We start from the raw sequence: 13,669 nt of genomic DNA on the forward strand, positions 1-13,669 counted from the left end.
ATAAACAGATGTGGGGACGCAGCAATTGGACCTTCATCAAACAATGACTAAACGCTCTTTCCAGAGATTTCCTTCATCCCTCTCAACTGTTACCTTACGGCTAACAAGCGGCTTCAAAAAGCTCAAAACACCACTGGGGCAGTTATTCTGAATGTATTGAAGCCTTTCAGGTCATGCTTTGGATGGACCAGCACAACACAGTATGCTGAAATTTTATCCCCCATAATTAGCAAGATACTGTTTTGCTGATAACCAACCTGCACTCAAATCGTATGCTCTGTGCTTGTTGTATGGTCAATGACCTATATTTTCCTAAAGGAAGGAAAAAATCAATGGCCACGTGGGAGCAATATACTGCCCTTTCTATAAAAAGGATTATTTTCCTAAGAACTGTTTTGATAAATCACAGTAAGATTACACTGCATAAAAGTCTACATGTAGACAAAACTGGTGGCAGCAAATGAGAAGAGCCTCTTAGCCACGAACAAAGCTATGTTCGTTGACCTCACGCTAGCTTTTCCTCCCACAAGAGCTTTTGTCCGAGCAGCAGAGGAACTCAAATGGGTGTGACACTGTAAAGATCAAACATCTCTGTGAGAATAACCACCAGAACACACTTTAAGACACAAAAAGAGCAACACCTACATTCTGCCTTACTGGAACGTCTATTTTAAATCCAAATACTGTGACAGCACACGTGGTGGCACCCCATTCTCAGAAGCAGTTGTCTGTGCCTGTGCTGACTGCCAATTGCATTGCTAGTAACCCGTAAGTTGTCTTAGCAAATGCTGCTCCTGGAGCTGCTGCTTCACAATGGCCACACAACTGTAACGCCATGATCTTCCTGAGCTATTCTCAAAAACCAGATCCAAAGAACTTATTTATCAGGTTGAAATCAGCCATCTTTTCAATTTCTGCAGCAAAGGAGGGCTGGGATAACCCAGATATGGAAAACCAAGGATACATGTCCTGCTTCCAGACCTGAGCTACCTACCCCACACAGAAGCAGCTTGGATTTCATTGCATGAGACTACCCCACACTTGGTTCCTCTGTTCAGTATTTCCCCTTCAGCCCCGGCTGCCCCAGAAACAGCTCAGAGCAATGCTGGTCTGACACACACAGGGCAGGTAGCTTTGTCTCAGGGCAATGCTCACGTCCCCTGTCCCCAGACTTCTCTCATTCGCAGCCTTTAAAAACAGCAGAAGACACCTCCCAGTTGGCAATCAAAAAGTAGTAGGGGTTAATGAGTTAGCTACACTCATTAATGAAACAGAGGGAGAGAATACTAGTCAATGTCACTTAAAAATCTGCTCCTCCACACACCCATTTCAGCTTGGGAGACAGGTGCGATATTACCACCCCAAACTTATTTCACCTAAAAAGGTGAAAGAGGAGTATCAAGAAATTAAGTACATCAAAACTAATGTTGGAAACCAAAACATAGGGAAAAAAAAAAACGAACAGGATTTGATACAGTTTCTGGAGCGGCAGCATCACAGCAGTGTTATTTCTAGTACTGTAGACACAGCCCCTGGTTGGCTCTTTGTGCTTCTGCCTGAATGTTTTGTCACGAGTGATGTTCTTACAACCAACCGTATGTGACTTGAAAATAAATCTCAGGATACAGCCCTGAGTCAGTCTATCAGCTGCAAAACTCCTAGATGAAACCAAGGATTTTTTTTCCCCCCAAGCATACATACTACAGTACTGCTTTGAGGCTCAGTGTAATAAACGCTCTTTCCTATTTTCAAAAAGAGCCAATCTGACCCAAACAAGCCTTGCTTAGAAACATTGCCAAGGGCCACCTACAGTAACAGAGGCAGTGCCAAGTACAGGCGAAACAAAGCCATCTCCCTAGTTCTGCATCCTGAAATCACACCACCACCAAACCCCAGCGGAAGTTTTCACTCGCATGGAAAAAAAAAAGAACCAACCTCTTTAATTAACGGTTTGTAAAGCAACTTCAAGCCATTGTTCCACTGATTGGAGCGTTTCCAGCTACTCCTGCAATTGTGCATATTGATTTCAGATCTGTTAAAAGATTACAGCTGTGTACAAGAGACTTTCTCCCTCCATTGCTGATTCTGGTCAGAAGCCCAGGGCATAAGGAAGGTCAGGAGCAGCCACAGCTAACGAGCAGGGCTCAGCCTGCTATTCCTGCAGCACTGATGGGCACGTAGCAATTTAATTAAAACAGAACAATGAAAAGATCCCCCAGCAAGCCTGCTACCAGGTTAATTCCCAAACAATAGACTACCCTGGAATCTTAACTGCTAAGTGAAACTGTAAAAAGCTTATCTACAGAGTTTTATAGTGTTAGAAGAACAAGAGTCTATGTTAATGTTTCTTTAAAACCTGGAATCTGAAAATATAGTGTTCAGAGGGTGACTTCCAACTCCCCGATTTCAGCATCAATTCATTTTTGGACACCAAGTCTCTAGGCAGCAGCCATTACTGCCAGAGAAAAGCTGTTGTTAACATCTTTCCTCTGAATATATCAGTGCACAACAACAATAGAGGAATCACGAGCAGATGTCTCCTTGAATACGTGCAAAGCACACCAACTGGATTTCCACCACAATTCCTCTTCTCTGGATTTTTTTTTTATTGTTTCAAATGGATACGAATGATATGCACAGCTCCCGTTTGTAAAAATACTCAATTCTCAATTATTTGAAAAAGAGGAAGCTGTCAATATGAAAATCAACTTCACTGAACATAAAAAGGTGGGATGCAAACAGCTGCCATCCGCAGCGTGCTGAGGCGGGGTGCAGCAGCGTGCTGCAATTGCACCGCTGCCACCGCCACTGAGCTGCCGGCACCCGACAAAAGCTGGGCGACCACCGCAGCCCCCTGCCCACACAGCCCTGCCAGGGCTGCAGCCTCAGAGGGAGAGGGGTGGGAAAAACAAACAAACAAACAAACCAACCACACTGTGACCCTTTTAATTCTCTCAGCACATTAGAGAACAAGAAATCCAGTACTGCCCACTGTGTTTGATGGGTTAAAGTTCCTTCAAGGAAGCATCGCTGCTTTTGCTTTTAGAAGTGGAGCATCACCTCTTTGCAAACAGCTGCTCTTACATTAGGACCATGTTCAGCAGCTGATTTCCAGCTATGTTATTCACTTCAGAGGTAAGTCAGCACATTTTAACATTATTTAAACGTGTTTCTGTTTGCACAGTTCTAAAACCCAGCAACAAATCAAGGAATGTCTTCTATATGCTGCCCCACTTTATTCTTTGGAGCATTATGTCTGGTCCCAGAAGGGACCTGACAGCCTCAGGTAAGAAGTGAGCTTTGCAGGAGCCTTAGTGCTCAGAGGCTTTTCCATTACAAGTTAAGGGATCCTTGTTACAGGATCCTTGATGGAGGAGAAATGGGGGAGAACCATCTTCATTCCCAGTGTGTTGCACTGAGTGTTGTGTGCCACGAGGCTGCTGCCTCCCTCTCAGATTCAACACATTTCAGTGCTGGTCGATGCATCAGATTCCAAATGCTTTCAGGATGAAAAAAAGCAATGTGTGAATGCACCTTCCCCCCTGCAGTCTTGCCTACAAAACATATGGGAACAGAAATAAGGGATGTGCAAACCAACCCTGCAGCCATTCCTATGGACTGAAAGGGCACCAACACAATCACAGCATGACAGCAGTGACCCTCACAAGGTCACCCTTCGCAGCCCACCAGGCAGGGGAACTGTCTGCTTTTTAACATTTACAAAACAACCTTTTCCCCACAGATGACCACCCTGCAATCTGGTTTTATAAAAGCTCATGTCAAGCACTCAGCTCTTGCCTGAGTTGGTTTTCCTGTATTTTTGACCAAAGTGAGTGCACAGCTGGTCCCACCTGCCTCTGCTTGCTTTGCCGCAGTGCTTCCCTCTTGTGGGTCTCATCTCCCTGCCTTTGGTGACCTCCGGGTTGCACTGGTGGTTGTTATACCTGCACTCAGTAAACAAGGCTGAAGCCTGAAACCACCCTGCCTGCAGAGACATTCCAGGAAAGCTCACCCAATTTTGTGGCGAAGAGACAATGCTTTTTATTGTAGCTCTTTAAACAAAAGGAGCTCCCTCCTCGCTCTTTGTCAGCATCCCACCACAACCTGCCTTTTCCTCTCACTTCTTTCTCTAGGTCATCCCCACTCCTGTTTCTTTGGTTCCTGACCACGACAAGTTTCCCTCTGAATTCAGTCTGCCTCCATTAGGTCACCACCCTGCCGTACCTCCTAGAGGCAAGGTTTCCAGAATAGCCCATATTTACATGTTCCTTCACTGCAGCCCACGCTTACACACTGCCTGAACTCCGAGCTCCGTCGCATCACAGCAACTCAGTTCCCCCATCGCTTTTCCGAGCTTTTAAGTCTCCCTCACTCTTATTAACTTCAGTGGTAATATTTGTATTGTCTTCCTTCCCCTTGTTCTCACATTCTCCATGAAAAAGGTCTCTTTTCCCTGCCTTCTGCATTTGACTTATTTTAGCTCTATTTACATCTCTCATCTCTTTTTCCATTCAGACTCCTGCTTCCAAAAGCTGCATATCCTACTTCATTAGTGACCTTTCTGTTTGGAAAGAAAGAACTCTAGGTATCAGCTGTTTGTTCTCTTCTTTTCCAAGATTCCTATCAGAAAAGACAGAATCTTTCAGCACTTTCCCTTCCCTAAGCTATTCCCTGACTTTATACCATGCATGTACAGAAACGTTGTATAAGAATATTTTGCTATATGATTATCACTACCTCTAGTTTCTTAGCACTTTCCAATGTACCCAGAAATATTAAGGCAGTAACACTGTTTTTTTTTGTTTTTTTTTTTTTATGATTTGCTTGCATTAAAAACCCAATTCCACCTTCCTCCATTTATTTAAGAAGAGAAGAAAGAGCTCTGTTGATCTGATACAGACATATGTATCAGACTAGACAACTACATAGGACCTCAACAAATCTGTAATGCATTGTAATGAACTGCTTGGGCACACGTTACGTTTGGCCACTTCGCAGTAGTGCACAGTCTATAATTTAGAGCACAGTAAAATGTTGTTTCCCTGTATTCTCTCCTATAATAAAACCAACAAATTCTTCAGGCATGGCTCATGATGCAGCTTTTAGGGAACCCAGAAAACGGAAGCTTTCCTTCCTTGACAGCAGGGGAGTTCTCTTGTACCATTTTCCTCCACAGTCTGTCAGTGGGTTCAAGAGGGAAGAACAGAAAGCAACGCAAAAGACTGTCCAGCATTTCAGCTATAAATCCTAGTGGGAAAGAAAAGTGTTATTGTGACTTTAAGAATCCTCCTCCTCCACTGATGATGTTAAGGAAAGTTCTTAAGGAAACCTGGAGAACTTCAACAATGAGATTACCGTGTATTTATAGAAGTGTCAGCCAGCATTGCTCAGAGCAGATAGGGTCAAGTCTAACAAACAGCGGCCTACCGTGGTGAAAACACTGGCTCCAGAAAATAAACACTTGCTAGCAATTAAAACAGTCAAATACTGGGAACGGGCTATGTCCTGGGTTTTCCTGCAATGTCTCTTCCACCTCTGCTCACACGTTTTAATTGCAAGGCCACAGAAAGCTGATGAATGCATCTGTAATATCGCTGTGTCTAAGGACAGGGCGAGATGGCTGCGAACAGTTAGGTTTCTGTGAGCAGAAGGCAGCAATGATCAAACTGACCTGATCTAACACAACGCATCTGATGTTTCCCGTGACTGAAGATCAGCTTCCACGCGAAGCTCTTCTAATCACAGTGCTGGAGATTGTTTGTGGTCTCTTCAGTGAAATAGTCAGGGATCCACAGAGTTTGGATCTACCGACAGAGCTTTAGGAAACAACCGCAGACCAAGCTCTAGGTCTTCACTGAAGAAGCAAGATCTCGGGGCTGGGCGGTGAGTTTGTTAGGTTTGCTTTGGGAGCATATGTGAACTGCATAAACTATAAACTTAGTTAAGGAAGTTATCAAAAAGATCCGACCAGAGCATGAGGGTTGTTAGAGTCACTTGAGACTCTGAAAAAACAAACTCATGACTGACCCCTCAGATGAGAAAAGTGAACAGGATGGAGGAATAAAATGGACAGATCTCTATGAAGAGATATTCTGGGTATTCTGTTTCTTTTTTTTTTTTTGGGGGGGGGGGGGGGGGGGTGCTAACCCCTCACCCACCTCAGAAGAAAATAAAACCAGGATACATGATTGCTTGCTTGTTGGTGTTCTACACAGTCCTGAAAACCCCTACCAGCCTCCTCTGGCAGGGTGTCTGGGAGGCTGTGGGGCTGCAAGCCACTCTCCAGCTGCATCCCATGGGAAATGCTGCTCAGCCACAGAATGAAGCAAGAACAGGCAGGTTTCACACACTGCCCAGAATGATAGAAAGCTGCACTGCGCTGCACGGGTAGCATAAGGAGCCAGCACATGACCACAAAGGGCGTAGAGAAGAAAGTCAAGAAGTTCATCAGCAATGCCCTAATGGTCTCACACCTCGGTGAAAGACAGAGCCTTAATTGCTCCAGGCTATTCTATTTTTTTTTTTTTAATGCTTAAGAATAATACAAAGTCTATTATCTTTCTCTGCGCTCCAGCGCTCTGTTCCCAGGAAGGAAGCACCATCTTTGAAAATAGGTACTCACGCAAAAATATCACCCCTCTGTGGACTGAGCTTTGGGAGTCTCTCCACAACTCCTGTAAGGAGCAAAGGAAGTGTGAGAGAATTGCCACTAGCAATAGGAAGAAAAAATGAGGGAGATGGTCCCCTGTGCATAGCACAGCCAGAGAACTGCACTGTACAGGTTAACAAGAAAACGCGTGTCAAAGTGATGGGTAAAGCGCATTCAGGAAAAATGACAGATATTGCACGACAATGAAAAACAAAGTGTCTTTAAAACCAACTTCAGAAAAATAGCTTATGTTTTATAGGCTTGAAAGAATAAAATCATACCTACGTTGTGTTTTGTAAAACATGCTATGTAGTACATTTACATTGTTCATTTTGTTAGCTATTTTTATTCTCAATTAATACTTAAAAACAGATTAAAATATACCTCCTTCTTTAGTTTACATAATCAGATCACCTTTTACTTCCCTGGGAAAAAATTGCTCATTTATTTTTCAGCTTCTTTATATGTGGGCACGGCTACCTCATGATTTAACAACCAAATCAGTCACCTATGAAATATGTTTTGGTGCCACTAAAATGCAGCAGAAATGAAAGAAGATCAAAAGGCATGGTAATTAGCAATTACTCAGGAGCAATTACTCCTTCTAGTGACTTTTCCAGGACACGGGAGCTGCTGAGCTAGCTAATGACAGCAGTAAAACTCATAATCTGTAATTGCTCTGCTGACCTGTCTCAACAGGCCAAGTTACATAATTCAACAGAAAGTGTCAGAACCACTTGTGTCTGCTACAGCAACTACAGCCATACCGAATGTCACGTCTCCTTCCAAAAACAGCTCACTTTTCTGCAAGTGTCCTGAGAAGACCTGAAAGGAATGACAGCATCCCAAACACACTTCCAGCTGATCCAGGTCAACGTCTGGTTTCATTCCATAACCACTGCTACGGCCAGAAAGAGCTCGAGAAGAGCTGCTGCATGGTTCCTTCAGCCTTCCCCATGCTACTACGAAGGTCTAAAGAGATTTTTTCACAAAAAGCCCCCATAACAATGAAATTCTGTATCCTTCCAGTTAGCTATGAAAGAGCAGATAGAAACTTTCACAACCAGCCCTTACTAGCAAACATCTGCTAGAAGTAAAGCTGAGATTCAGCCCCGTTAGTTTCCTGCCTTTTCTGCCCTCCCCCAGCACTTCTAAACCACCACCACCACTTCCTTTTAGTTTTGACAGAAGACCTCTTCACAGCCAGAGGATGCATTACACATTACACATTATCAAGCGTTTTCCACATCCCCCCGTTGCCTGGATTAAGTCCAGAAGAGTTGCAATAGAAGTAAAGTTTCCTGTTTCCCCAGCCATCTTGCAAGTCAGGTCTCCGGACAGGCAGTAAGACAGAACTTCCAGAACACACATTATAAAGGATAGACCCATCTATAAACACTCTCTACAACATAATGGAGAAGAGCTGCTGTAGTTTTTCTTTCATCAGCAGTCAGAAAAACCCGAGGAAGGAATTTCCACTATGTCTCTGTGGTATAAAACAGTAGATCATATTCCACCTTCAGCCCAACACTTTCTGCCGCTGGACTACAGAAGCATTCTTCACAGCAAAGGAGACACAGAATTTCCTTGGACCAATGTCAACAAGAAACTTCTACCACGAGACCCAGGCTAAGCATGGCTGCAGGGGCTGGGGAAAGCCGCAGCACTCATCTTGCTCACTGGTTTACAATAGCCACAATGTTCTTGATTTCTCTCACAGAATATTTCCAGACTCATTTGCTATTTATCTATAAATCATCACAGAAGGCTTGTGCACATCCTCCTGTTTCCACTTACCTCAACAACAGTGGTGAAACAGCAGCTATTTGAATTTCTGCCGCTTTCTGATGTGCTGTACTACAGCAAAGCCAAGTCTCTCAGGAAAGTCATGTTGGCTTGAATTTTTCTGTGGGCCAGGAGAATCCTGGTATCTCTGTTCACACACTGTGCCTTTGTCATTTGATATAGGTGATTAAAAAGTGATTCAAAGCAAAATGCAATACACTAATTGGCATCCTAAGAGGAAGAATCCCAAAACACACATGGTCAATTGGCCCAGATGTTTTCATTTTCACACTAAAACTTTCATGCTATTTCTCTTCTGTCTCCTCCCCTCTTCACCACACCACAATTTATGGTCAACAGAAGAAAAAGCTCGGACTAAAAAGGGAAGGCAAGAAGAAAGAACACACTGAGATGACACAAAGCGATATGTAACCACTGGCTGCCAAAGCCACCTGCAGAGAAACCCCCATAACAGCAAGGGTTATTATCTATCACATCAGGTTTTGATTTATTTATTTTAAAAATAGAATTCAGTTTTTTTGTTTCGTTTTTTTTTTTTTTTGAGTTCAGTTTCAAAGTTTAGAATCAAACACAATGTTGACCACCACCACCAATTTATTTTCAAGCAACTAATTTTATCTTCCCCATTTCAGAAGAACACTTTAAAAAAAAACAACAGAAGCTTTAAAAAATGAGAATCTTCACAAGAAACCTGACATCAGCTACTTTCCCTCCTCACATGCTGCTCAGCTCTCAAAGGGTGCCAGGGGAAAGGACAGAACAGCTTCCACCGTATGCAAGCATGTTTGTGCACAAGGCTGAGTGGGTGAGGTGGGAGGACAAAGCACAAGAAAGAACACTAAAACCAGCTCATCCAAGCGTTCTGTAAAGGAATATGCAGCTCCAAGCAAATATGGCAGAGTAGTTGAAATATGACGGTATCTAGAAGGAAAATCACCTCCAACTGCAGTGACTCAGCGAGCTGGATTGAAATCTGCCGATCAGCACGCTTTGGGCAGCGCTTGGAATCCGTTACCGACATAATGCTGCTACTTCTTGGGTGGGGAGCTTCTCTTTTAAGTTAGGAAATAAAGACAAGAGTTGTGTGTGTGCTTGCAGCAACTGGTTGCTTGGCTAAGCAAGAGCACATGGATTGATTCCAGCTCCATTATCCCTCAGCCAGGATCCACAAAATTAAAGGTGAACTAGCCTGGCTTGTTTGATCACCTGTGACAGTCCCATGCACCCCCCCCCCCCATCCCCAATCTACTTCTGTTGCACCCCAAAACGAGGTACTATTGAACCCCACTTCTCCACAGAAGTAACCTTCACTTTCCAGAAAGAGGCAACATAAGGCTTTTCATCTCCTTGTGAATTCCACTACCAAATATTATCCACATATTTGTTATAATCCCCTAAAGTAAATTCAGACACTTGTGATTTTCAGTTTTGGTCATGTGAAATGCACCAAGATTAAGACCTCGGCTCTTAGATAACCTTCTCTTCTGGCAGAGACAGCTTGTTGATTGTTTCAGGGCCAGAAGAGTCAAATACATACTGCTTCAAAGGAAGGTGCAAGAAACCTCATGAGTAATAACTGGGGACTTTTTTACCACATCCATCTGTGGTTTGCAGTCTTTGTAGTCTTTTTACTCAGTCTACATTTAAGCAATGGTTTGAGCTCTTAAAACAATCTGAGCTACAGATTTCATAAGTAATTATATTGTTTAGTCAACTCCTCAGTGATTATTTCTCATCAAAAACAGGCAGTTTCAATACTAAAGCAAAAAAAAGTGGAAGCTACGTTGAGACAGTAAGTTAAGCAACCTGTGAAAAAGTAAAAACCATCACTGTCATGAGAAAAAACACAAGGCAAACTTTACTGTTACTCCTTTTGTGCAGTTCAGTGTTTTGTTGTGCTCCCACATCCTTATAAAATTGTGGAAAAAGCAACTGGCAATGTATAAGAAGGACAAGCTATGCCCCAAATATTTTGCAGCAATAAAATCTCTATGGAGAGCAGGGCAGAAAAAGTACATCCCAAACTTCTTTGTGCTTGGCCTAAACAGATCCATCTGCTTTTTAAGCCAGTAGTTCTCTGATTGAGGGCACCAGTGTGCAGCACCCGCAGTACTGCTCTGGCCTGGACACACAGTCACATTTCTGTCAAGTGACCTAGAATGCAATATGGTACTTTTTGCAGAACTAGGAGGTATTTGAACAAGGAAGAGGGAATTTGTACTGGTTCAGAACCACTGTGGCCATGACAGGCTGGTTCAGTGGATGGAATCGGAAAGCTGGATTTACTACACTGCTGAATTACAGCTTCAGCTGGATTTAACGTGGGAGACAACCAAATTTATCAGCATTAACAGATATTGAGCAGCTCAAGAATATTTCTCAATGTGGTTACATAGCACAAAAAACATAACCACAATACCTGCTGTGATGTGCATTGTTCACTTTTGCTTACCTCTTTCAGTTCCTGTGCAACAGAATTAAGGCGTTCGTTTTCAGACTGGGTGTTGGCAAGGACATTTCTGAGCTGCTTCAGTTCTGTCTGCAGCTCCATAACCTTCTTCATGTAGTACTCTTCCTTGGTAGCCGACTCCTGAATCAAGGTCTCCTCTCTGCTCTCTCCATCTGCTGCTACCTTCTTGTGGTTGGTATGGGCCTGCCCAAAAGCCTAGGACAGTCAGAAAGACCTTCTGTTAGTAAACCCAGAATTGTGCATAAATAGCTTCCATTTTAAATAGTTAGAACTATTTTCTTCCTGTTTTCAGAACATGTTTTTCTGATACAAAACAAAGCAACTTTTTTCTACACCCTCCCCTCCTGGGATTAGACCCTTAAATATTATCAAGTTGCTAACGCAGGGCTCTTGAAAGTAACGTGCATCATCCACGCAAACAGTGTTTTGAGATGCATAGGTTACTTTGGTAGAACTTCGTATAAACCCTACAAGGGTTTATAAAACCTCTGTAAAAGAGAACACCAATGTGTTAACTCAAGTCTGCTGCTAAAGCAAGACTCTGGCTTGCAACAAGACAATCATGAGATGACCAGAAACTTCTGTGTGCATGCATTTTGCATACCTGGGTCAGACCCACTTCTTCAACGACTGCATCACTGAAAACAGATTTAGCACCAGCAGCCTGTTCTTTTCTACTTTTCCTGATCCAGCTACGCCAGAGACACTTATCACCACGCTCGGCTGCTCATTGCTGGAGATTACTGCCCCCTCAAACCTGCTAACCCACTTCAGCCAGAAGCGGGGCAGGCTCACAGAGCTGCTCTGCCACCAGGTTAAGCTAACCTGGGTCATCCTGGCTGAAGTAGGTCAGCATGTGCTCACCCAACAGCTCTGCTGGCTGCTCTCGCTGACTTTATCCCTAGCAGTGCACCAACAAAGGGAGTTAGAGGCAGGTCAGACGTATAACCTCTTCAGCAAAACATGCATCTGTTTAGACCTGACTTTCTTTCCTTTTTTTTAAACAAACAAAAAAAACTCCTACTACTTGTTTCTTGGGGGTTTTCATTTTGTCTGAAACTCTACCAGGCAATACTCTAATATCAGTGCTCAACAAACAAGCAGCTAGACTTACACTAAGAAATGATCTAAAGCAAGCAGTTTAACATTTAAGTAGGTATCTACTTGTAACAGTTTGCCTGGCATACAAACCAAAGTCAGTGTGATCAATGAACGCTGTCTTCACATTGCTACAACTGCATGTACCACACAGTCCAACCCAAGATGTGTATGGAGCCTTCAAGTGCCACAGCATCTTTTGGGATGCCAATGTCCATACAGCAGGTTCCCACAGTCACCAGTAACACAAGACATTCAGCCAGGTCAAGATCAGCATCTTGTAAAATTCCTTGTTCAGACATGCATTACGTTTTCAACTAGTCATCTTCTACTAGCTTTTCAGCTAGTACATACTGCCAATGCATACAAAAAAAATCTGTTTTGAACAGAAGGAGATTTCAGTATTTTTTACTTCCGTATAGTAGCCCAGATACATTCATGGTACAGTAATCACCAAATATACCATGGCTGAAACAGGTGATCAAAGACGCCGGCTCTGCCTACAGAGGAAGACACCCACCTACTGCTCCTATCAGACTGAATTTTATTTCAGATGAGCAAATCAGAGAAGCGGGAGACAAATATCCACTGAGGAAATTCTAGCCAGATTCACTGAGATGGCCCAAGGGAAATTAAAAAGCGTCACATTTCAGACAGAAAGTAAAGCACCATCTGCACGAGTCCTTGTCAAATGAGTTTCAGCAAAGCAGATTAAAAGCCTAATACCTAAGATCTCCATAAATGTTAAACGGATAGAAAAAAAAATACACGCTCCTTCTGAAATACACTATCATTTTTCCATGAAGAATTAACATCTACCTCTTACAGACGTACATTTATTTCAAATATTATGGCACAGAGAAAGCGACTCTGAGCACCCATTTGCCTAGCGAGGTGCCATCACACTGTTGGCAGTGGGATGCCCGTGCAGGACATGCTGAAGGTTCGCGATACTCAAAGCCACATCTGATCAGCCAGATGGCGGAGTCTGAGCATGATTCAAGCAAGTAACTTAGCAATTTCTCTAAAGGAGAAAAAATATTGAGGATAATGACTAATTTCCTCTTACAACTTTGAATCCAGATGCTAAGCCTTGGGTCTCTCTAACAATGAAGAGAATTTAATCATTTTCCAGAAGCCGCTATTGCCAGTGACTATGTGAACACACAAACTGGCATAGATGATGAGACTTCTTTTTTAATCCAATATCCTGTCCCCTATAAAGGCTAACGGCAGATGCTTTAGAGAAAGGCACAAGAAACCCCATAATCTCGCAGAGGTGTGGATTGCCTTAAGCCTTGAAGCAGAAGCCTTAACGTAAATTTGGCAGAGCTATTAACATTTAGCTATGTTTGTAAAATATCCCTTTATTTTTCACGGTTTTATGCAATTTTAGCCTCTAAACATCCTACAGCAGTATGTTCCATATATTAAGTTACACTCTTACATGATGGGGGTTTTTGTCAGTTTACAAGTTTGACATGTTTTAATAAAAGAGAATACCTTTTGTTCTGAGACTTGCAGGTATGTTACTCTGTTCTCCTCTCTGTCATTTGTTGTTTATAGATGCTTCCTTCTATTCCCCAGTGAAGGAGAGATGAAGTTCAGTAAGCTATCACCGCTTTTACATTTGAAAGATTTTCCAT

At 42.9% G+C, this 13,669-nt stretch overlaps 1 protein-coding gene across 5 annotated transcripts in view; it reads right to left on the bottom strand.

Moving 5' to 3' along the window:
• The window catches only part of BICD2 (BICD cargo adaptor 2), an 89,195-nt gene that overhangs the window by 31,570 nt on the left and 43,956 nt on the right, over positions 1-13,669 (bottom strand). For all 5 annotated transcript variants that reach the window (XM_035558465.2, XM_035558463.2, XM_035558466.2 and 2 more), the window contains exon 2: positions 10,908-11,120. In XM_035558465.2, the coding sequence (XP_035414358.2) occupies positions 10,908-11,120 (213 nt within the window). The remainder of the gene's footprint in view (positions 1-10,907; positions 11,121-13,669) is intronic.

The sequence above is a fragment of the Cygnus atratus genome, chromosome 10, assembly GCF_013377495.2.
Source record: "Cygnus atratus isolate AKBS03 ecotype Queensland, Australia chromosome 10, CAtr_DNAZoo_HiC_assembly, whole genome shotgun sequence".
Lineage (NCBI taxonomy): Eukaryota > Metazoa > Chordata > Aves > Anseriformes > Anatidae > Cygnus > Cygnus atratus.